Source organism: Pristiophorus japonicus, chromosome 9 (genome assembly GCF_044704955.1).
Source record: "Pristiophorus japonicus isolate sPriJap1 chromosome 9, sPriJap1.hap1, whole genome shotgun sequence".
NCBI lineage: Eukaryota > Metazoa > Chordata > Chondrichthyes > Pristiophoridae > Pristiophorus > Pristiophorus japonicus.
The window spans coordinates 49,715,387-49,739,267 of NC_091985.1; the positions used below are offsets into that span (position 1 = coordinate 49,715,387).

The following is a 23,881-nucleotide window of genomic DNA, read 5'->3' on the forward strand; positions in this document are numbered from 1 at the left end:
CTACCGGAACACTGCCCCGAGCCAAAAAAAATGCAAAGATGTGAATTTCTCCAGTATCTCCGCCCCATGGACCGAGACTGAGGAAAACTTTCAAAAACAGTAGGTGTACCCCATTTGGGGCGGGGCTCAATTTCGGCCCCAAAAAGTTAGAAAAAGGAGATTAGGAAAAACCTTTACACCTAAATGGCAATAGACTTGTGCAATAAGTTACAAGGGACAGCCATTGAAGCAAACAGTATAAATAAGTGCTAGAAGCACTTAAGCATGTCTCTGGAAAGAAAATGGATTGAGGGATTATAGTAAGAAGATCGGTAGATGGGTTTTTTCTGTCAAAAATAAATGGCTTTTTGGGCCAACTAGCCTTTTCCTATTCCTAGAAGCTCTTGTGTTCTTTACAATTTATATATAAAAAAGCAAGAAGCCATGGGATGAGAAGATCCATTCATCCCATCAAGCTAATTCGTTCCATAGACAGCATACAATTGGGGAGCCTACTCAATCCAGTCAAACGTCAGAAGATAAAGCTTTGTAAAGTTCTTGCCCCTGACACCCTAAGGTAATAAATCCATGATCAGTCTACTCTTCCAATAAACATTAATCAACTTTGACCAATTGCACTCCAATCTGCACTTAGCCTTGCAACCATCAATCGCATTCCTAAGCAGATATATTTACTGTTTTTAATGTTTGCATGTACACGAAAGAGTATTTCTTCTATTAAATCGCCTTCTTAATATACTGAGTTCTCTTGTTTTCTGATTAGAGTCTGTTAAATAGTCTGCTTATGTCTATATTATACATACATCAATGTGTTGGATCATGCTCTCTCTATATGTACAGACATAGTGATATCCAAGCTATTGTGAAGTTATTAGTTCAAATCAGAGGCTAATGACACCCACCAAATCAGCCAGTGTTTTTGATAACCTGTCACAATTGATGAATATAAATTAATGAAACCAAGGAAATATTTTTGGTTCCAGGTATTTTAATATTAGACGAGCCCACCTCTGGACTTGATAGTTTTACAGCACACAATTTGGTGATGACTCTTTCAAGACTTGCCAGAGGAAATCGATTGATCCTAATGTCAATCCATCAGCCACGTTCAGACATATTCCATTTGTTCGATCTGGTTGTTCTGCTTTCTTCAGGAGCAACAACGTATTGCGGAACAGCTAAGGATATGATTCCGTATTTTACCTCCATAGGATATCCTTGTCCAAAGTATTGCAATCCGTGTGATTTTTATGGTGAGTACTGAACATGCTGAGAATAGTTCTCAGTGGTAATGCAATTGAAGTCACTCTGGTCTTGTCTTGCTTTGGTCAGATACTTTTCTTCAATTGAATTATTGGCCCTTTAACTGTGATAGAGAATAAGACCCTTTATAGTGTTTAGCATTTCTGAAATATTCCCAGTATTAATCTTAATAGTTTTTAATCATAGCTTTGCTTGTCCCACAAGCACTTGCATTCTATTGTTCTATGGACTAGCTGAAGTGCTTTTGCAAAGAGCTGGCATGGACTCAATGGGCCGAATGGCCTCCTGTGCTATAACCGTGCTATGATTTGCCAGAGCTTGTACTAGGAATAAAAAGAGAAGATGCTGGAAATGCACATTAGCTCAGTCAACATCTGAAAGAGAAGTGAGTGTGGCTAGCTGGGGGTGTGAAGGATGTCACTCCCAATTATTAGCAACCACTTGCATTTATGGAGGGAGAATTTGACACTGAATCACATGGGTGGCCGAGGCTTGGTCGGAGAGATAGGTTTTGGGGAGCTGGTGGTGGGGAAATGGGGGTCGTGCAGGGATGCGCAGGGGTCAAGGTTGGAGGAGCACAGAGATCTTGGAGGGTTATAGGCAATGTTCCCACTTTGTTGTGCGTGGCCTGTTTATTTCAATGTGCTGCCCCTATAAATTTCTGCACATGCGCGACATTTCAAATAGAAAATCTTGTGAGCGGCCTGCGCGGGACCTTGCAGAGTACTCGCAGCTGCGCACAGGCGTAACTTGAAGGGAACATTGATTGTGGGGCTGGAGCAGATTGCGGCGGTGGGGAGGGGTGAGGCCATGGAGGGATTTGAACACCAAGATGAGAATTTTTAAATGGAAGCGTTGCCGGACCAGGAGTTGTGTTGATGTAGATGTGATGAGTTGTCCAGCTCTTTCTCTGTCTCTGTGTATTTCCAGCATTTCCTGTTTATTTTTGTGGTGATTAAACTTGTCTGAACACACAGGAATCTCTCAAAATACTTTACCAATGAATTATCTTTGGACTGCAGTGATGGTTACAGGGAAATGGTGCCTTTCTGCATCAGTAAAGCCCCGTAAACAACAATGATCTGTTATAACAGTGTCTCCTGATCTGGTTATACTGTCCTTTTTATATTATAATTTATTTCCACTGGCAAGAGGATCGGTAAACAGTGTTTCCACCGCCCCCCTCCCCCTGATGGTGCACGGTCGTGCACCTATCATTGGAAGAGATACCGTGTGGGCTTGCAGTAAATTTAAGGGCCTGTGCACGGAGACAAAAATTAGAGGGAACATTGTTGGTAACCAAACGGCACAGATTTAAGGTAAAAGAACCAGAGGGGGGATAAGGGAAAAAAACGCAGCAAGTTATGATCTGAAATGTGCCGCCTGAAAGGGTGGTGGAAGCAAATTCAATAGTAACTTTCAAAAGGGAATGAGATTTAAAAACTTGAAAATTAAAAATTTGCAGGGCTATATAGAAAGAGCAGGTGATTGTGGCTAATTGGAAAGCTCTTTCAAAGAGCCAGCACAGCCACAATGAGCCGAATGGCCTCCTTCTGTGCTGTAGTTTATGTTGTAGTCTATCAGTTCCTGCTCCTGCTGAATTCCAGTTCTGTTTCCTGCTTTCCTGTGATGTCACAGGCCGGCCTCCCGCTCTTCGCCGACTTCCGGGCCTCTCGCTGTCGAGTGCATTATTCCCCTGCGCCCCGCTGACTTCAGATTCAGCTTCAAATTGTGTTTCTGACCTCTGCCCGCTCACAGCCCTCATCTGGGCAGGTAAGTGATTAGCTGGTTGATTTGATAAGTATCTCTCTCTCTCTTATAACAGATAAGTCTAATTAGAGGGATGGCAGTGCATGTCCTGCGGCATGTGGGAAATTCTGCAAGCTTCGCGCAGCCTAGACAACCATGTGTGCAGGAGGTGTCTCCAGCTTCAACTTCTCGAGCTCTGCGTTTCGGAGCTTGAGCAGCGGCTGGAGTCACTGGTGCATCCGCGAGGCTGACAGCTACGTAGATAGCACGTTTCAGAAGGTGGCTTAAAAGCATCCAGGCAGAAGTGAAATGGGTGAACACCAGATGGAGGAAGAACGCTAGGCAGGTAGTGCAGGAGTTTCTCTTCCCCACCCACTCTCCCCCGAGTCCATCTCTCTTTCCAACCGATATTCTCTTTTGAGTATTGGTGAGATCGATGGTGCCTCTGGGGAATGCAGTCAGAGCCAAGTCCAAGGCATCACAGGTGGCTCAGCTGCACAGGGGGGAGGGATGCAGAATAAAAGAGCTTTAGTGGTAAGGAATTCAATGGAACAGAGGAGGCTGAGTGGCGACCACATTGAGGTGTATAGCATTTTGAGGGACCTGGATATAGTGGATAGCAAGGGCCTATTTTCCTTGGTGGAGGGGTTAATTACGAGGGGGCATAGCTTTAAGGTGGTTGGTGGAAGGGTTTGAGGGGAAGCTTCTTCAAGCAGCGGGTTGTGGGTGTTGTGTATCTGTAAAGCATGCACTCCCATGTTCCGCCACCAGGGAGTGCATCCCCTGAAGTCTGAGCACTGTATATAAACTGGCCCCTAAGGCCTATTCCTCACTCTGGAGTGTCTTATTAAAGACAGGTCGCTGTTACTTTAACCTCCCTGTGTGCAGCCTCATCTGTGTTAGGAATACAATAACTGGCGACGAGTATACGAATCCAACACAAAGATGCAGCAAACTGTGGGCATCCTGGAGAAATTCTCAGGGTGAGGACTGGGAAGCCTATGTCGAACAGCTAGACCAGCACTTGTAGCCAACGAGCTGGACGGAGAAGGAAGCGCTGCAAAAAGGAGAGCGGTCCTCCTCACAGTCTGCGGGGCACCGACCTACAGCCTCATGAAGAATCTTCTGGCTCTGATGAAACCCACAGATAAGTTATAAGAGGAGCTGTGTAAACTGATTCGGGAGCATCTTAACCTGAGGGAGAGCGTGCTGATGGCGAGGTATCGGTTCTACACGTGCCAGCGATCTGAAGGTCAGGAAGTGGCGAGTTACGTTGCCGAGCTAAGGCGACTTGCAGGACAATGTGAGTTTGATGGCTACCTGGAGCAAATGCTCAGAGACTTTTTTGTACTGGGCATTGGCCACGAGACCATCCTACGAAAACCTTTGACTGTAGAGACACCGGCCCTCAGTAAGGCCATTGCAATAGCAGAGGCGTTTATGTCCACCAGTGATAACACCAAACAAATCTCTCAGCACACAAGTGCTAGAAATGTTCATAAATTAACTGGAACTGTGTTTGTGAGCAGAACTCTACAGGACAGAACCACGAGTCTGCAACTCCCAGCAGGCCTCCGGTGACCCAGATGACTGAGTCTCCAACAAAGGATGAATGCAAGGCAATTCACACCTTTTTGGTGTTGTGGAGGCTTCCATTCAGCCTATTCATGCCGCTTCAAAGTATATGTTTGCAAGAGCTGTGGAACAATGGGACAACTCCAACGAGCTTGCAAACGAGCTGCAAGCTCTGCAAAACCTGCCAACCACCATGTGGCAGAGGAAGATCGGTCCATGGTGGATCAAAGCAATTTTGAGCCTCAGAGGAGGCAGATGCTGAATTACACAGGTGCACACATTTTCGACGAAATGTCCACCTATAATGCTAAACGTAAAATTGAATGGCTTACCCGTAGCCATGGAACTGGACACTGGTGCTAGCCAATCCATCATGAGTAAAAAGATGTTTGAGAGACTGTGATGCAACAAGGCGTTCAGACCAGCCCTGAGCCCCATCCACACAAAACTGAGAATGTACACCAAAGAGCTTATCACTGTCCTGGGCAGTGCCATGGTCAAGGTCACCTACGAGGGCACGGTGCATAAACTGCCACTCTGGATTGTCCAGGGCAATGGCCCCACACTGCTTGGAAGGAGCTGGCTGGGCAAAATCCACTGGAACTGGGATGACATCCGAGCGCTATCACATGTCGATGAGGCCTCATGTACCCAGGTTCTTAACAAATTTCCTTCCCTTTTTGAGCCAGGCATTGGAAACTTTTCCGGGATGAAGGTGCGGTTCCACTTGGTCCCAGAGGCACGACCCATTCACCACAAGGCGCGAGCGGTACTTCACATGATGAGGGAGAGAGTGGAAATCGAGCTGGGCAGGCTGCAACGCGAGGACATCATCTCCCCAATGGAATTCAGCGAGTGGGCCAGCCCGACTGTTCCAGTACTCAAAAGTGATGGCACGGTCAGGATTTGCAACGATCAAAAAGTAACTATTAATCGTTTCTCCCTACAAGACCAATACCCGCTACCTAAGGCAGACTATCTATTTGCGACGCTGGCAGGAGGCAAGACGTTCACCAAGCTCGACCTGACTTCGGCTTACATGACGCAGGAACTGGAGGAGTCTTCGAAGGGCCTCACCTGCATCAACATGCACAAGGGACTGTTCATCTACAACAGATGCCCGTTTGGAATTCGGTCGGCTGCAGCGACCTTCCAGAGAAACATGGAGAGTCTACTCAAGTTGGTACCACACACGGTGGTCTTTCAGGATGACCTATGGGTCACGGGTCGGGACACTGCCGAGCACCTACAAAACCTGGAGGAGGTCTTCCAGCGAATGGTTGCGTAGGGCTGCGGCTGAAGAGGTCAAAATGCTTCTTCTTGGCAACAGAAGTGGAGTTTTTGGGGAGAAAGATCGCGACGGACGGCATTCGGCCCACAGACACCAAGACAGAGGCTATCAGGAACGCACCCAGGCCACAGAATGTCACGGAGCTGCGGTCGTTCCTGGGACTCCTCAACTATTTTGGTTACTTCCGGGGTTAAGCACCCTTTGAGCCCCTACATGTGTTATTGTGCAAAAGTGAGAACTGGGTATGGGGAAAAAAACAAGTAATTGCTTTTGAGAAAGCCAGAAACATTTTAAGCTCCAACAAGCTGCATGTATTGTATAACCCGTGTAAAAGACTTGTGCTAGCATGTGACGCATCGTCATACAGAGTCGGGTGTGTATTACAACAAGCTAATGTTGTGGGGAAGTTGCAACCTGTTGCCTATGCTTCCAGGGGCTTGTCAAAGGCCGAGAGGGCCTACAGCATGATTGAGAAAGAGGCATTAGCGTGTGTGTTCGGGGTAAAGAAAATGCATCAATACCTGTTTGGCCTCAAATTTGAGCTGGAAACCGATCACAAGCCCCTCACACCCTTGTTCGCTGAAAACAAGGGGATAAATACTAATGCTTCAGCCCGCATACAGAGGTGGGCACTCACGCTATCAAAGTATAACTATACCATCCGCCACAGGCCAGGCACCGAGAACTGTGCGGATGCTCTCAGTCGGCTGCCATTGCCCACCACGGGGGTGGAAATGGCGCAGCCTGCAAACTTGTTGATGGTGGCGCAGCCCGCAAACTTGTTGATGATCATGGAAGCGTTTGAAAATGATAAATCACCTGTCACGGCCCACCAGATTAGGACTTGGAGCAGCCAAGATCCTCTGCTGACCCTAGTAAAAAAACTGTGTACTGCATGGGAGCTGGGCCAACATCCCTGTTGAAATGCAAGAGCCAATCAAGCCGTTCCAGCGGCGAAAGGACGAGCTGTCCATTCAGGCAGACTGCCTGTTGTGGGGTAACCGCGTAGTGCTACCAAAAAAGGGCAGGGAGACGTTCATCTCGGATCTCCACAGCACACACCCGGGTATAGTAATGATGAAAGCGATTGCCAGATCTCACGTGTGGTGGCCCGGTATCGACTCTGACTTAGTCTTGTGTACGGCAATGCAACGTATAGTGCTCAGTTGAGCAACGCGCCCAGAGAGGCACCCTAAGTTTGTGGTCCTGGCCCTCCAGACCATGGTCGAGGATCCATGTCGACTATGTGGGCCCGTTTCTCGGTAAAATGTTCCTGGTGGTGGTGGATGCTTTTTCAAAATGGATTGAATGTGAAATAATGTCAGGAAGCACCAACACCGCCACCATTGAAAGCCTGAGGGCCATGTTTGCCACCCACGGCCTGCCTGACATACTGGTCAGTGACAACGGGCCATGCCGAATTTAAAGAATTCATGACCTGCAATGGGATCAAATATGTCACCTCGGCCCCGTTTAAACCAGCCTCCAATGAGCAGGCAGAGTGGGCAGTACAAACCATCAAACAGAGCCTTAAACGAGTCAGAGAAGGCTCACTCCAAACCCGCCTGTCCCGAGTACTGCTCAGCTACCACACGAGACCCCACTCACTCACGGGTGCCCCCGGCTGAGCTACTCATGAAAAGGACACTTAAAACCAGACTCTCGCTGGTTCACCCCAAGCTGCATGATCAGGTAGAGAGCAGGCGGCAGCAACAAAATGTAAACGATGGTCGTGCCACTGTGTCACGGGAAATTGATCTGAATGACCGTGTATGTGCTAAACTAGGGACATGGTCCCAAGTGGATCGCGGGTACGGTGATGGCTAAAGAAGGGAATAGGGTGTTTGTAGTCAAACTAGACAATGGACAAATTTGCAGAAAGCACCTGGACCAAACGAGGCTGCGGTTCACAGACTGCCCTGAACAACTCACAGCAGACACCACCTTTTTCGAGCCCACAACACACACCCAAAGGATCAACGACACCACACCAGACCAGGAAATCGAACCCGTCATGCCCAACAGCCCAGCAAGGCCAGGCTCACCTAGCAGCCCTGCAGAGCCAACAACACGCCAGCCCAGCGAGGGCACAGCCAACACACCAGAACAGACATTTGTACCGAGGCGGTCCACCAGGGAAAGAAAGGCTCCTGACCGCCTCACCTTGTAAATAGTTTTCACGTTGACTTTGGCGGGGGAGTGATGTTGTGTATCTGTAAAGCATGCACTCCCATGTTCTGCCACCAGGGAACGCATCCCCTGAAGTCCCAGGGATCCCAGCATCCCTTGGGAGCACTATATAAACTGGCTCCTAAGGCCTGTTCCTCACTCTGGAGTGTCTTAATAAAGACTGAGGTCACTGTTACTTTAACCTTTCTGTGTGCAGCCTCATCTGTTAGGAACACAATAGTGGGGGTCTGGAACTCACTGCCTGGAAAGGTGGTAGAGGCAGAAACCCTCACCACATTTAAAAAGGTGCTTGGATGGGCACTTGAAGTGTCATAATCTGCAGGTTTATGGACCTAGCGCTGGTAAGTGGGATTAGACTGGATAACTTCTTGTTGGTTGGCGCAGATACGACTGTAAGCACTTCAGGGAATTAATGCGGCCAGAATGGTCTCCTGGATTAGTTTTGATCTGGGTGGGTTGGAGAGGAATTTTCCCAGATGTTTTTCCCCAATTGACCTGCGTTTTTAATTGATTTTTTGTCTCTTCCAATGAGATCGCATGGCTCCGGGTGGGGTGGAGTGTAAAATGTTGCGATACATGGGGTATCGCAGCTGTGTGGGGTGGACTGGTTGGGCCGGATGCTCTTTACCTGTTCACCATTGTTCATTGTTCATAGGTTTATATATAACCTTCAGGGCTGCTGCTCGAGGGCCATGTGTCTTTGTCAGCTGGCGTGGACATGATGGGCCGAAATGGCCTCCTTCTGCGCTGTAAATTCTATGTTTATATGTATGATTCTATAAACGATTCTATTCTAGAATGATAGTTAATGTTTCAGGTGTGGCTCTTGATCAGAACTTTATGATGACTCGCTTCTAATAGTCACAGTTCTTTTTAACTTTTTTTTAAAACAATTATCTGTCCAAATAAAACTTAGCAGCTTTACTAACAATCAGACATTGCATCTAGTCCTTACATTTTACAAAAGAATACATTTCTGAAATTTGCAATAATGGAGTTGATTTTAATTTGAGGGGCACAACGGACGGTCATTAGTGGAGTGCACCTGGCAGCTGCCCGTTGTTACCGTGGTGAGACCCGAGCAAGTTTGAGGCCAAGACCTCATTTACAGACCAATGCAGTTCTTTGAGGCAACTCACCAGTTGGGGATGGCAAGAAGTTGGCTGGCTGCTACACCATCAGAGCTTTAGAGGGAATGTGGGGCAGGCGAGCCAATCCCAGGCTTCCTTGCACTGGCCAGCAGTGGGCCAAAGTTCTTCTATGTATCCAGGATGAGGAGTAGTGCTCCTCCTGACCCCACCAAGGTAAAGGTTTAAAAGAAATCTTTGGCTGTTTTCTGAGTGAAAGAATGCTGGTTAGGCTGCTCAATGCCAGTGTGCACAGCTCACACTTAGCCCATTTGTTCTTCAAAACTGGAATTGGGGTCTTACTTACATTATACTACCCAACTTGCATATTGCATATGGCTTCCCACCTGAAATGGGCATTCCAGCTGCCCATCTCAACACCCTACACAAGATGGCAGTGATTGGAGCACCAACATGAAAAGGGTGGTATGTGATATGTGAGCCAATACCATTTTCAAGTGCTACTGTCCCATTTACAATGGATGGAGGCACTCCAGATTGGCCTCAATTAGTTTATTACTGTAAAAGGAAAACATAATTGACAGACATTTATTAGTGATGTGATTTATAGATAAATCAAAACAATTCAGTATCTGTCACGGATACAAATTGTTAAAGTGGAACAATTTACTTGCCCTCAAAATTGTTGTTTTTCGTAATGTCACAATCTTCCCTCGGAGAATAGTGCAAAGTAACAGAAGGAATCGTGGGTTGATTAGCAGTCTCACAAGCTGCGCCGTGTCACTCTTTTCATAGTCATAATGATCATTATACGAGCCAACTAGGGGGATTAAGTCCTATACGGCAGGAGGGTTTTATGGGCTCCCACAACCCATGTGATGAGGGCCACCTATGCCCACCGGATGCGAGTATCCCTGTTGATGCCAACTCAGAATTCAGAGCTGGAGCACCGGTCTCCACTTGCCAGCACTGCCTGGAGTGGGTTTGAACCCTCCACCATCTGACTCAAAGGATTGCGCTAATTAAGCTAAAGGCCTGCTCCACCAAATCAGGTATGCTACAATAACAATTTTTACAGCAATGCAAAGTCTAGCAGCTAGTGGATTTTTCTCTAACTTAGATACCCCTTTTGTCTTCTTAATGTTGGATTCCCAGAAACTATTTTTAAAAATACATTCAGGTGCTGTGGGCATCGCTGGCACAGCCAGCATTTATTGCCCTCTAGAAGGTGGTGGTGAGCCGCTGCCTTGAACCGCTGCAGTCCGTGTGGTGAAAGTACTCCCACAGTGCTGTTAAGGGAGGGAGTTCCAGGATTTTGACCCAGTGACAATGAAGGAATGGCAATATATTTCTAAGTCAGGATGGTCTGGTGAAATTGTTGTCATCTTGTCTGCCTCAATCATGAGATATTTATCATATGACACTACTAATCATGAAAATGCTCTTTGAACCTTCTGATGTAATAAAATTGATTTATATTTAAAGCATTCTAAATTGCTAGCTTATAATTCAAATCACTGCAGGTATTAGCAGATAAGGGAACCATGTTGAACAGTCTGCAGTCAAAGACCTCTTGTCATTAGTTAGTCTGAATGAGTATTATCTAATCCATCAATCAACATTTAAGCAGTTTCTATTTTCTTTAAAACATTAGTCAGCATTTTAGAACCTCCTATCATAGTACATTTCTTCTATTAGCATTCAAAGACCTGTTGAAATTATCTGAACCATTAATCAGCATTCAAGGGCCTCCTGTCTTTAGACTTGTCAGTTTTTAAAGATATTCCATCATTATTCAGTCTGTCAATTTTCATTCAAGGACCCTGTATCATTATCCTTGTTACGGCAGCACTGTGCAGACCTGTTGCACCTCACGTTGTTAGCATTTAAAAGTAGTACTTATTTTGATGTATGTACCATGTAAAAATAACACCGCTCCATTTGTTTAAGCACGTTTGCAGTTTGTATCATTCTTACAACTCTCACTCTTGATGGTTCCTCAATTTTGATAGCTCTAACCAGGTGCAAGTGCAAAGGGTTTGTGTTGGTACTAGAGAACAGAGTGCAAGTGACAAGGCAGCAGAAAAGTGGAAATAATGGAAAAAAGTAACAGTAGGAATATAATGGCCGGAATTTGCAGTCAGTGGCGAACAAACGGCACTAGCCACTCATTATACTTAAAATTGCCCACAGACTTTCTATGGGGACTTGATTTGCAATAATTAGAAATCTAAAGCAGCACGGTGCCCTCTATAGGGGACCTGGGACTTGTGTGAACAGAGTAAGCAACTGTGTATCTCCTTAACCAATCAGATAGATCCCTTTACTGAGCCACGCAGAGACTGAACCAGAAAATGTAAGCTAGAATAGTTAATTCAATGCCAAATCATGTACAGAAAACAATATAAAGAGAGCGAAAGAAAGATGGGATTAAATGAGATAAGAGACTGAGAGTAAAAGTTTAAAAAAAAATGTTTTAATATCTCCAACAATAATTAAAATTTGAAGGAATGAGACTATGCACATGTAAAAGTAAATTTTTAGTGCCAAAGAGATTGTTTGGCAGTAATTAAGACTTATCACTCCGTTAAAAATTAACTTTGACTGGAATGGATAAGCCTTAACTTTTTCTGGCGTGTTTAGTGGCTATCTATAACACAATACCTCAACTTCACAACATTGCATGTATTTCAATGCTGAATATTTCAGCGAGGTACCAGTATAGCGAAGCTTCTGGAGGAGCAGGGCAACTTGGACAGCAACTTACTGATTTTTGCATTTAACTGCGCATTTGCAGTAAGGTGAAGTTGTTCTCCATTTTACTCTAATAACGTTTTACTTTAATAACATTGAGCGGTAATAGTCTCTCCATTATTTTTACTGCAAAATTTGGGCCAACGTCATTGGAAAGTAGTTTCTTTTCGCAATCCGGGCTTTAGTTCTGCTTTAAACTGTTGGTCATATTTTGAACTGTCAATAGTGACTCTCAGAAGCATCTTATTGCCTCTTACAGTTGACCTAACCAGCATTGATAGGCGTTCCAAAGAGCAGGAGGCACATACACAGGATAAAGCCAACACACTTGCTTCCATATTTTGGGAAAAAGTCAAATACACTGATGATTACACTTGGCAGCCTAATGCCTGCAACACCTGTCCCAATATGAGCAGCGCTTCAAGGTAATACTATGAAGTGAAACTTTGGTACTGTAGCAACACAATCATCGACATTTTGTATCCTAATTTATTATCGTAGAAATTCAAAAACATCAAATTGTTGTTTATTCATCCTAAATATTAAGGAATGGAATAATCCCTTTTATAGGGATTCTATTTGAAAAGGCTCAGTGGGCAGAAAAATATTGACTGAAACAACTGCGTATACAAAGGGGCTTGCAGCGGTGCAGTTTGTCTATTGTTCCAGTGCTGTAGAATCCACCCTACAATATAAAAATGGTGAATCCATGCTACTGACAGTCTCTAGCAGTATTACACATCTGCATCAAGAAGAGATTGTGCAATATAAAGAGGTCATAACAATATGTAGAACTGCAAATCTGTTATCATCTTTTATTTCAAAGAATATAAGAACGTTGGACGAAGTGAAAGACTATTTCACGTGGTTAATCCAATCATTGAGGTACTGTTCCAAGATCAAGTCTGAGCATTTATTCATCTTTTTCTGACCTTAAATCTATAGCTCCACTTTCTGTTTAATCAAAATTAATCCAATTACTTTCTTGATATGCCTTAGCTGAGTTTATATTTAATACATTACATGGCACACTATTGCATAAGTCAATGATTTTAAGTGTGAAGTTATTCTTTAAGTTACTTTAAGCTTGTGCCTAAAAGATTTACTCTTGTGGCATTAATCGCAGGCAACATTTTTAATTAAAAAAATCTCTTTCTAACCTCCCTCCATGTAATTGTACTTGTCTTTTTGCTTCTCTCCCATTTTGTGCATGTCTTTGATTTCCTCCATTATTCTGTTTTTGCTTTCCATTCTTTCAGTGTCATCCTTTCTTTGTATGCTTTTTGACACAATTTCTCTAATTGCCGCATCCTTTTTGTTTCGTCTTTATTTCATTAATTTCCCAACTGCCTAACCCATCATATGCTCTTTAGTTCTCTCTCAATGCCATGTGATGCTTTCCCCATCATTTTTCACCCTCCAGTTCTTTCTCATTGTATTGCATTCACTATCTCTCTGTGATTAGGCCAGAGGTCTTGCTTGTATAACCACTGATAACCAACAGTGAGGTCATTCTCAGTGGCCTCTAAAACTAGCACTGAGGATCATTAACATTGTATGCCTTATGGTGGCCGCAAATAAAGGCACTGAGGTCATGTATGGGCGTGGAACAGTGAAAACTGTTGGGAGTGAAGGCCTATCTGAAAAGCAGCAGCTTATAATGGAGCAGAAGGCAAGACCTAGGCCGTTGAGAGAAGAGCAGGACCAAAGCTGAAGCAGGCAGAACAGCAACAAGCTCAGTAATGAGAGGAAGGCTAAAGTGAAGGTCAAGGAGTAAGGTTTACCACGGGAACACTCTCAAAAATGACAGGAGGTGATTAATTGAGTGAAAGGGAAATGGGAAACTCAATTTGTTCACACTTTTTTTTTCAGTGATATAATTGGGATTTTTTTGTGAAATAGTAAATGCACTCTGCACATTCATGAATGTTTTAAATGCATTGGGTTTTCAGTAATGTAAAATTTGAGCGAGTCAACATGTTTTGCGTCCTACTGACACAAAAAACATGTCAAATACAAAACGTTTAACTTTGATGTTTTCATTAAAAGTAAATCTGATCTCCTGGAATGTTATTTCTTGGATGTTAATTTTACTGTGTTATGTGGGGGTCACTAATTGGAATTATTATGCAAATATTTTGATAGTTTTCATTTTAAAATACTTATCTCTGGACATTGCACATTGGACAAAAGTGAATTAATTCATTTTAAACAATTTCTGAAGACACTAGCTATATTGCATTTTATCATACATTTAAATATTTCTACATATTAATTATAACATTTCAAACCAAATGTTTTAATCTTATGCATATTTTTCAAACTCATTTCAAAATTCTTTCAGTGCCTCTCCGACATCTGACGAAATTATTAACATTAAATCAGAAACCATGGACAAGCTCATTGGACAATTGAGACAGTTTTCTGTCTTATTAAGGTAAATTCATTTCTTAAAACTGTTAGTTTTAGAATTGCATTTCTTTATAAAAAATCTACAGTCTTCTAAACTGCAAAGTTACTGCGTTTTGAACCAAAGTATTTTTTCTTTTGTACCAGCCGACAGGTTTCTAATGATTTCAGAGATTTGCCGACACTGGCTATCCATGGATTTGAGGCACTCTTGATGTCTTTACTAATTGGGTTTTTGTACCATAGCCAAGATGGCAAACAATTATCCATCCAGGACACCGTGGCGTTATTATACATAATCGGAGCTCTGACCCCGTTTGCAGTTGTTTTAGATGTTATTGCTAAATGTAAGCTGATTTTTTTTCTTTAGCTTTTATTTTGAAAGTGTTATTGCAAGATTTTACTTCCAAGAGAAATTAGTGCTAAATCCTATCTGTATAAAAGCTTTGAGAGGATCTATTGGACTTCAGACATCAGTTGGTCCAAAGTATTTCAAAAGAAGAGCAAGCTAGTCAAAATCCCTTCTCTAGCTAAAAATGTATAAGGACCATACACTTTGCAAACTTCCCACTAAAAAGCAATTAAACTCTGATTGGCCTCCGGCTACATTTACTTACAGAAATGGCCTGAAAGGGTCATAGAAAATAGGTGCAGGAGTAGGCCATTCAGCCTTTCGAGCCTGCACCACCATTCAATATAATCATGGCTGATCATGCATTTCAGTACCCCATTCTTGCTTTCTCTCCATACCCCTTGATTCTTTTAGCCATGAGGGCCATAGCTAACTCCCTTTTGAATATATCTAACGAACTGGCCCCAACAACTTTCTGTGGTAGAGAATTCCACATGCCCACAACTCTCTGAGTGAAGAAGTTTCTCCTCTTCTCAGTCCTAAATGTCTTACCCCTTTATCCTTAGACCGTGACCCCTGGTTCTGAACTTCCCCAACATCGGGAACATTCTTCCTGCATCTAACATGTTCAATCCCGTCAGAATTTTATGTTTCTATGAGATCCCCTCTCATTCTTCTAAATTCCATTGAATACAAGCCTAGTCAATCCAGTCTTTCTTCATAAGTCAGTCTTGTCATCCCGGGAATCAGTCTGGTGAACCTTCGCTGCACTCCCTCAATAGCAAGAATGTCATTCCTCAGATTAGAAGATCAAAACTGTACACAATATTCAAGGTGTGGCCTTACCAAGGCCCTGTACAACTGTAGTAAGACCTCCCTGCTCCTATACTCTAATCCTCTCTCTATGATGGCCAACATGCCATTTGCCGCCTTCACTGCCTGCTGCACCTGTATGCCAACCTTCAATGACTGATGTACCATGACACCCAGGTCTCGTTGCACCTCCCCCTTTACCAATCTGTCACCATTCAGAAAATAATCAGCCCTACTGTTTTTACCACCAAAGTGGATAACCTCACATTTATCCACATTATACTGCATCTGCCATGTATTAGCCCATTCACCTAACCTGTCCAAGTCACCCTGCAGCTTCTTAGCATCCTCCTCATAGCTCACACTGCCACTCAGCTTAGTGTCATCTGCAAACTTGGAGATATTACATTCAATTCCTTTGTCTAAATCATTAATGTATATTGTAAATAGCTGGGGTCCCAGCACTGAACCTTGCGGTACCCCATTAGTCACTGCCTGCCATTCTGAAAAGGATCCGTTTATTCCTACTCTCTGCTTCCTGTCTGCCAACCAGTTCTCCATCCACGTCAGTACATTACCCCCAATACCATGTGCTTTAATTTTGCATACTAATCTCTTGTGTGGGACCTTGTCAAAAGCCTTTTGAAAGTCCAGATACACCACATCCACTGGTTCTCCCTTATCCACTCTACTAGTTACATCCTCAAAATTCTAGAAGATTTGTCAAGCATGATTTCCCTTTCATAAATCCATGCTGACTTGGACTGATCATGTCACTGCTTTCCAAATGCACTGCTGTTACATCTTTAATAATTGATTCCAACATTTACCCCACCACTGATGTCAGGCTGACTGGTCTATAATTCCCTATTTTCTCTGTCCCTCTTTTTTAAAAAAGTGGTGTTACATTAGCTATCCTCCAGTCCATAGGAACTGATCCAGAGTCTATAGAATGTTGGAAAATGACCACCAATACATCCACTATTTCTAGGGCCACTTCCTTAATCTGCATCCCAGAGTACCTATTAGGTCCTGGGGATTTATCGGCCTTCAATCCCATCAATTTGCCTAACACAACTTGCTGACTAATAAGCATTTCCTTTCGTTCCTCCTCCTTGCTAGACCCTCATTTCCCTAGTATTTCTGGAAGGTTATTTGTGTCTTCGTTAGGTGAAGACAGAACCAAAGTATTTGTTCAATTGGTCTGCCATTTCTTTGTTCCCCATTATGACTTCACCTGATTCTGACTGTAAGGGACCTACATTTGTCTTCACTAATCTGTAGAAGCTTTTGCAGTCAGTTTTTATGTTCCCTGCAAGCTTACTCTCATACTCTATTTTCCCCCTCCTAATTAAACCCTTTGTCCTCCTCTGCTGAATTCTAAATTTCTCCCAGTCCTCAGATTTGCTGTTTTTTTGGGCCAATTTATATGCCTCTTCCTTCGATTTAACACTATCCCTAATTTCCCTTGTAAGCCATGGTTGAGCCACCTTCCCTGTTGTATTTTTATGCCAGACAGGGATGTACAATTGTTGAAGTTCATCCATGTGATCTTTAAATGTCTGCCATTGCCTATCGACAGTCAACCCTTTAAGTATCATTCACCAGTCTATCCTAGCCAATTCACGTCTCATACCGTTGAAGTTACCTTTCTTTAAGTTCAGGACTCTAGTCTCTGTATTAACTGTGTCACACTCCATCTTAATGAAGAATTCTACCATATTATGATCACTCTTCCCTAAGGGGCCTCGCACAACAAGATTACTAATTAATCCTCACATTACACAACGCCCAGTTTAGGATGGCCAGCTCTCTAGTTGGTTCCTCGACATATTGGTCTAGAAAACCATCCCTTATACACTCCAGGAAATCCTCCTCCACCGTATTGCTACCAGTTTGGTTTGCCCAATCTATATGTAGATTAAAGTCACCCATGATAACTGCTGTACCTTTATTGCACGCATCCCTAATTTCCTGTTTGATCCCATCCCCAACATCTGTTTGGTGGTGTCGGCACAACTCCCATTAGCGTTTTCTGCCCTTTGGTGTTCTGCAGCTCTACCCATACAGATTCCACCTCATCCACACTAATGTCCTTCCTTAATATTGTGTTAATCTCTTTAACCAGCAACGCTACCCCACCTCCTTTTCCTTTCTGTCTATCTTTCCTGAATATTGAATACCCTTGGATGTTGAGTTCCCAGTCTTGGTCACCCTGGAGCCATGTCTCCGTAATCCCAATTACATCATATCTGTTTACGCTATCTGTGCAGTTAATTCATCCACCTTATTACGAATGTTCCTCACATTGAGACACAGTGCCTTCAGGCTTGTTTTTTTTTAACACTCTTTGTCCTTTTAGAATTATGCTGTAATGTGGCCCTACTACTCATAGCTCCACTTTAGTAGCAGAATAAAAATTGTACGCTGCAAGAAATAATGCTTTTACCATTTTAAAACAGCATATAATTTAAAATTACCATTACCACAGAAATGTGGCAGTATTTGTAAATAAACATTGCCTTTTTTTTAAGCTTGTAGACCCTTAGATTTTATTTTAAATTAAATGTACGTGATGTAGTGGATTGATGCAGTGATACCGGGAGACGGAACATCAACTTCCTGCACCATGATTTGGTTGAACATGGGTTTCCACAGATAGATGGGATACATATTGATAACCGCAATCCCCTACACTATTGACTTCTTAGTTTCAGGCATGTCACTATGATAAAGTGGAAATGGACATCAAGAACTTCCTCACAGGATTGTGGATTTGGGCAACAGTCTGCTCTTGCACATTCTCCAGGTGCCAATTCAGAGCAGCATTATGAAGGCCTGGAGAGCAGGTTCCCCTTTCAGCCTCCTGGCTGCCGTTGAGGCATGGGCTAGGGAGAGCAATGAAGAGAGCTAAATACCCTTATGTTTATAAAAAAAAAACTTGGCACTCTCCATAGAAATAGAAATGTGATATTTCCACAGTAATACATGCTTTCAGTTTTGTTACTGTAGTGGGATCCAATCCTGGGATTGTTGGCTTGCAGTACTGTACATGAAAAAAGTCAAACTAAATATCAAAACAATGAGCCAGTGCTAATATGTTAGTACAGTGTGTTGGAACTCCAGCATGCTGTCCATGGAGCAGTAAGAAGAGCGTTCACTATTTCTCACAGTGAGCCGTCAATGCCAGTCATGCCTTCCTTCTGCAATGCCAAGCAGAGGCTGGACACTCCCTAATAGCGAGGGAGAGAAAATCGCTCTTCTTTAACTACTATCAACTGGCTATATCATCATAAGAAGCCATTGGGAGCACCTGGTTATCCCAGCTTGTTGGCCAGTGCTAGTATATGCCACGAGGAAACCACGGAAGAAAAATAACTGTCAGAGGTGCCGTCTTTCAGGTGAGACGTTAATCTGAGGCCTTGTCTGCCCTCTCGGGTGGATGTAAAAGATCCCATGGCACTATTTCAAAAAAAGAGCAGGAGAGTTCTCCCCAGTGTCCTGCCCAATATTTATCCTTCAACAAACATCACTAAAAAGCAGATTATCTGGTTATTATCACATTGTTGTTTGTGGGACCTTGCTGTGTGCAAATTGATTGCAGCGTTTCCAAACATTACAACAGTGACTATACTTCAAAAGTACTTAATAGGCTATAAAGCGCTGTGGACGTGCTGAGGATGTGAAAGGTGCTATATAAATACATAACTTTCTTTAAACACCAGTAACTCAATTTTTTTTTTTTAAAAAAACAGTACCAAGATTTAAAAATACGTAGTCAAGACCACACTGGTTGTTAACCTCTTGTGAACTGGACACAATTATCTTTTCCCTAGGTCATTCAGAACGGGCAATGCTTTACCATGAGTTGGAGGATGGGATGTATTCTATTACTGCCTATTATTTTGCTAAGGTAATTTTTTTTTCACTTTACTGACAGTGAAGCAGTAGAAGTACAACACATCTTAGACAATGAAAACATTATTAATAAGAATCTGTTGGGAAAATTATGAAAAAAATATTGTAAGGAGAAAAGCCATCTCTATAAAGGGGATTTTTCATAAGAGAATCATATACAATATACATATATATCAGAATGTGTTATAAATGCCATAGTTTTGTGTTTTTTTGATTAGTAAGGGAACCACCAATAAGAAGCTAGATTTTCTATTTGGCTGTATGTCTGATGTGTATGCCACTGATCCTGTGCATATTTCCAGGGTCAGCCTAATTTTAATATTTTGGATGCTTGTTTAATATTGTGGATTCTTGATTTGGAGAACAGTGTGACATAGTGGAAGGATTCACAGGCTGATTAGCAGTCTAACAAGCTGCAACATGAACGCTCCTTCCATTGTTGTAACCAATGTTCCCGCTAAATTTAAATTTGGGAGCGTGGTCCCTTTTACAGGCTGCGCAGCCCATTCAAAGTTTTGTGCATGCGGGAAATTTTACACCAGAAGAAATGGCCCTAGGCTATGCAGGATTGGCAGACAGCTGAGCAACGTTCCTTCTAAGCTGGTGTACAGTGGGAGGGTGTTATGAGCTCCCACAACCCATATGATGGAGGTGAGGGAGGGAGGGGGGACCCACACCCAGCCCCACCGGGTGTGAGCATTCCGCTGGTCATCAACCCAGAATTCAGAGCCAGAGCTCCAATCTCCACTCACTAGGACTGCCTGGAGCAGGGTGCGAATCAGGCACCTTCTGAGTCAAAGATGGGAATGATACCATGGAGCCAAAGGCTCGTTCCAATATTGTGGATGAGCTGCAAGCATGGAAAATACCAATGATTGGGAGCTTATCCATTGGTGGTAGGGAAATTAAATGTTTCTGCAGGATTTAAATGCTTCTCGCAGCTTAAAGGGACAAAACATGATTTATAAAATTTGCTAGACAACAAGCTTTTAATGAAAAGAATGATATCTGAAAGGAGCGGAGTGGTGGAGCCCAGTTCAAAGTGAGGCCACTGAAATTCTTCTAAAGGAAGTGAGGCAGAGAAAAGGATGTTTCTTTAGCAGTCACTCAAGAAGAGTAGCTCAGGGTAATGGGAGGAGGTGGCCATCAGTGTAAACATCACCTCAACCATTCTGCACACTTGGAAGCTATGCAGAAAAAAGTTCAGTGATCGTACCACGTCCCTCAATGTACAGGAACCTTTTGGTTTTATTTGTCCTGGAATGTGGGTGTTGCTGGCAGGACCAGCATTCATTGCCCATCCCTAATTGCCCTTGAGTAGGTGATGGTGAGCTGCCACCTTGAACCACTGCAGTCTGTGCAGTGCAGGTACTCCCACAGTGCTGTTAGGGAAGGAGTTACAGGATTTTGACCCAGCGACGTTGAAGGAACGACGATATACTTCCAAGTCAGGATGGTGTGTAACTTGGAAGGGAACTTGGGAGTGATGATGTTCCCATGAGCCTGCTGCCCTTGTCCTAGGTGGTAGAGGTCGCGGGTTTGGGAGGTGCTGTCGAAAAAGTCTTGGCGAGTTGCTACAGTGCATCTTATAGATGGTACACACTGCAGCCAAGGTGCGTTGGTGGTGAATTAAGTGAATATTTAAGGTAGTGCCAATCAAGTGGGCTGCTTTGACCTGGATGGTGTCGAGCTTGAGTGTTGTTGGAGCTGCACCCGTCCAGGCAAGTGGAGAGTATTCCACCACACTCCTGATTTGTGCCTTGTAGGTAGTGGAAAGGCTTTGAGGAGTCGGGATGTGACTCTCTGCAGAATACCCGCCTCTGAGCTGCTCTTGTAACCACAGTATTTAAGTTTCTGGCCAGTGGTAACCCCCCCCGCCCCAGGATGTTGATGTTGGGGATTCGGTGATGGTAATGCCAATGAATGTCAAGGGGCGGTGTTTAGACTCACTTGTTGGAGATAGTCATTGCCTGGCACTTGTGTGGTATGAATGTTACTTGCCACTTATCAGCCCAAGCTTGAATGTCATCCAGGTCTTTCTGCATGCAGGCATGGACTGCTTCATTATCTGAGTAGTTGCGACTAGAACTGAACACTGTGCAGTTATCAGTGAACATCCCCACTTCTGACCTTATCATGGAAGGAAGGTCATTGATGAAGCAGCTGAAAATGGTTGGGCCTGGGACACTGCCCGAAGAACTCCTGCAGCGATGTCCTGGGCCTGAGATAATTGGCTTCCAACAACCACAACCATCTTCCTTTATGAGTCAGTGGAGAGTTTTCCCCCTGATTCCCATTGACTCCTTGATGCCACCTCTGACAAATGCTGCCTCGATGTCAATGGCAATAAAACTCTCGCCTCTCCTCTGGAATTCGGCTCTTTTATCTATTTTACCTGGGCATTGTTCCACTTTGTTGGGTAGATGCCAGTGTTGTAGCTGTACTGCAACAGTTTAGCTAGAGGCACAGCTAGTTCTGGAGCACAAGTCTTCAGCACAGCAGCCGAGATGTTGTCGGGGCTCATGGCCTTTGCTGTATCCAGTGCGCTCAGCTGTTTCTTCATGTCACGTGCAGTGAATCAAATTGGCTGAAGACTGCTTCTGTGATGATGGGGACCTCGGCAGGAGGCAGAGATGGATCATCCATTCGGCACTTCTGGTCGAAGACGATGAACGGAAGTGGTGTGCAGCTGATCCATCTCAGGACTCAGCTGGCAGGAGGTAGTGGCCACTTAATTCCAAAGAGGTTCCTATTCAGACACAGTCTGATCAGTTGCACTGCCAAGATGCTATCAACCATTTCTACATGCCGTTGCATACCTACCTGGTAGTGATTAGAAGGAATTGTCTTCTGGATTGGGGTCAGCAGAAAGGCAGGTGCAGAGCTCTACCATCTGCTGAAAAGATACCATGCAGTATAAGGCTGGCTTGTTCATCAATAATGGTCAGTTGTGTCCTGAAACTTGACCACACCACCTTGCAGACATGCTTCAATGATGGCCTTTGGGGATGGTATAAGTGATCGCTTTGAGCACAAAATTTAGGCTGGCACTCCAGTGCAGTCCTGAGGGGATGCTGCACTGTCGGTGTTGCAGTCTTTCGGATAAGCTGTTAAACGTCTTGGCCTCTCTGATTGTAAAAGTTCCTACGACACTATTTGAAACAGCAAGGGAGTTCACACAGTCCTGGCTACATTAATCCTTCAACCAATACATAAGATCTAGTCATTTATTTCATTGCAGTTTGTAGGACCTTGCTGTTTGCAAATTGGCTGCTGTATTTCCTACATTACAAGTAACTACACTTCAAAAGTGCTTTGGGATGTCCTAAGTTCATGAAATACAAGTTATTTATTTCTTTTCTATGGTCCTGTAGAGTGGTAGAGATAGCAACCTTCCTTATAACTATCTTTTACTGCATCACCTCTGTGGTAGCAGTTATCAAACTGGGTGCTGTGTGCTGGCTGCTCCGTCACTTTCCTGCAGACTCTCCATTGTACTTTGGGTTTGCTTTCCCTTCATTTATGTCTGTCTTTTAGTCCCCTGTCAGTCAGCCTTGGCAAAGGCTGATAATGGGTTGAGATACCTTTTTTGGTGCTGTCAAGGTTTTCAGAATTTTTGTCACCCTATTTTAACATTCCCCATTAAATTTCAGAGATGCAATGTTGCGCTCTCCCACTGGTGTGACCCTACATCCATCCGAATCGGCACACGAAGCTATACTAATAAGTTGGCAATGTAAAATTGGCTGCTAAAAGCAAACTTTTATTTGTGTGTATCTAAAATCCACCAATAGCCATTCAGGTGTAAACTATACAAAAAGGAGAACCTATGCCAATAGGCATCATAAGAGATTGCGGTATAGTGTTCAAGACAGTGGGGTAGAATTTCCAGTCAAGCTGATTCTCCGGGGTTTCCGCTAATCTTCCATCAAAGTTACAGTGGACGATCAGGAGAACCCCCCTGGCCCACACCCCCATGGAAATTCTAGGTAAGTATTGGTAAGGTAGCTATAAACAAGATGCGTTGTATCAGAAGCTGTGATACATCAGAATGTCACAACATCATGGGGATGTCTACTATACTTAAGTTGTACTCTCAATTTGTTAATAACCATTTGGCATTATCTTTCACCCCACAGCTTTTGGGGGAACTCCCAGAACACTGTGCTTTCGTAATAATCTACGGTGTGCCAATCTACTGGATAGCGGCTCTCAGACCTGAGGCTAGTCCTTTCCTCTTGAACTTTCTGCTGGTGTGGCTCATGGTTTATTGCAGCAGGGTAATGGCTTTGTGGGTCGCAGCATTACTACCGACACTGCAGTTATCTTCTATAATAGGAAATGTCTTTTTTACAATTTTCTACTTAACAGGAGGCTTCGTTATTAGTCTAAAAAATATGTGGACAGGTAAGCATGTTTAAATTCAGCCGTAATGTGAGTAATTTTCGATATGCATGTAGTATTAGAACTATCTTAATA

The 23,881-nt window shown here is 43.7% G+C and overlaps 1 protein-coding gene across 1 annotated transcript in view; it reads left to right on the top strand.

Annotated features, from left to right (window-relative positions):
• abcg8 (ATP-binding cassette, sub-family G (WHITE), member 8) overlaps positions 1-23,881 on the top strand; it is a 71,790-nt gene that overhangs the window by 22,434 nt on the left and 25,475 nt on the right. Inside the window, exons 6-11 of the mRNA XM_070890963.1 lie at positions 984-1,253; positions 12,170-12,335; positions 14,255-14,347; positions 14,467-14,666; positions 19,321-19,397; positions 23,542-23,809. Coding sequence (XP_070747064.1) covers positions 984-1,253; positions 12,170-12,335; positions 14,255-14,347; positions 14,467-14,666; positions 19,321-19,397; positions 23,542-23,809 — 1,074 coding nt within the window. The remainder of the gene's footprint in view (positions 1-983; positions 1,254-12,169; positions 12,336-14,254; positions 14,348-14,466; positions 14,667-19,320; positions 19,398-23,541; positions 23,810-23,881) is intronic.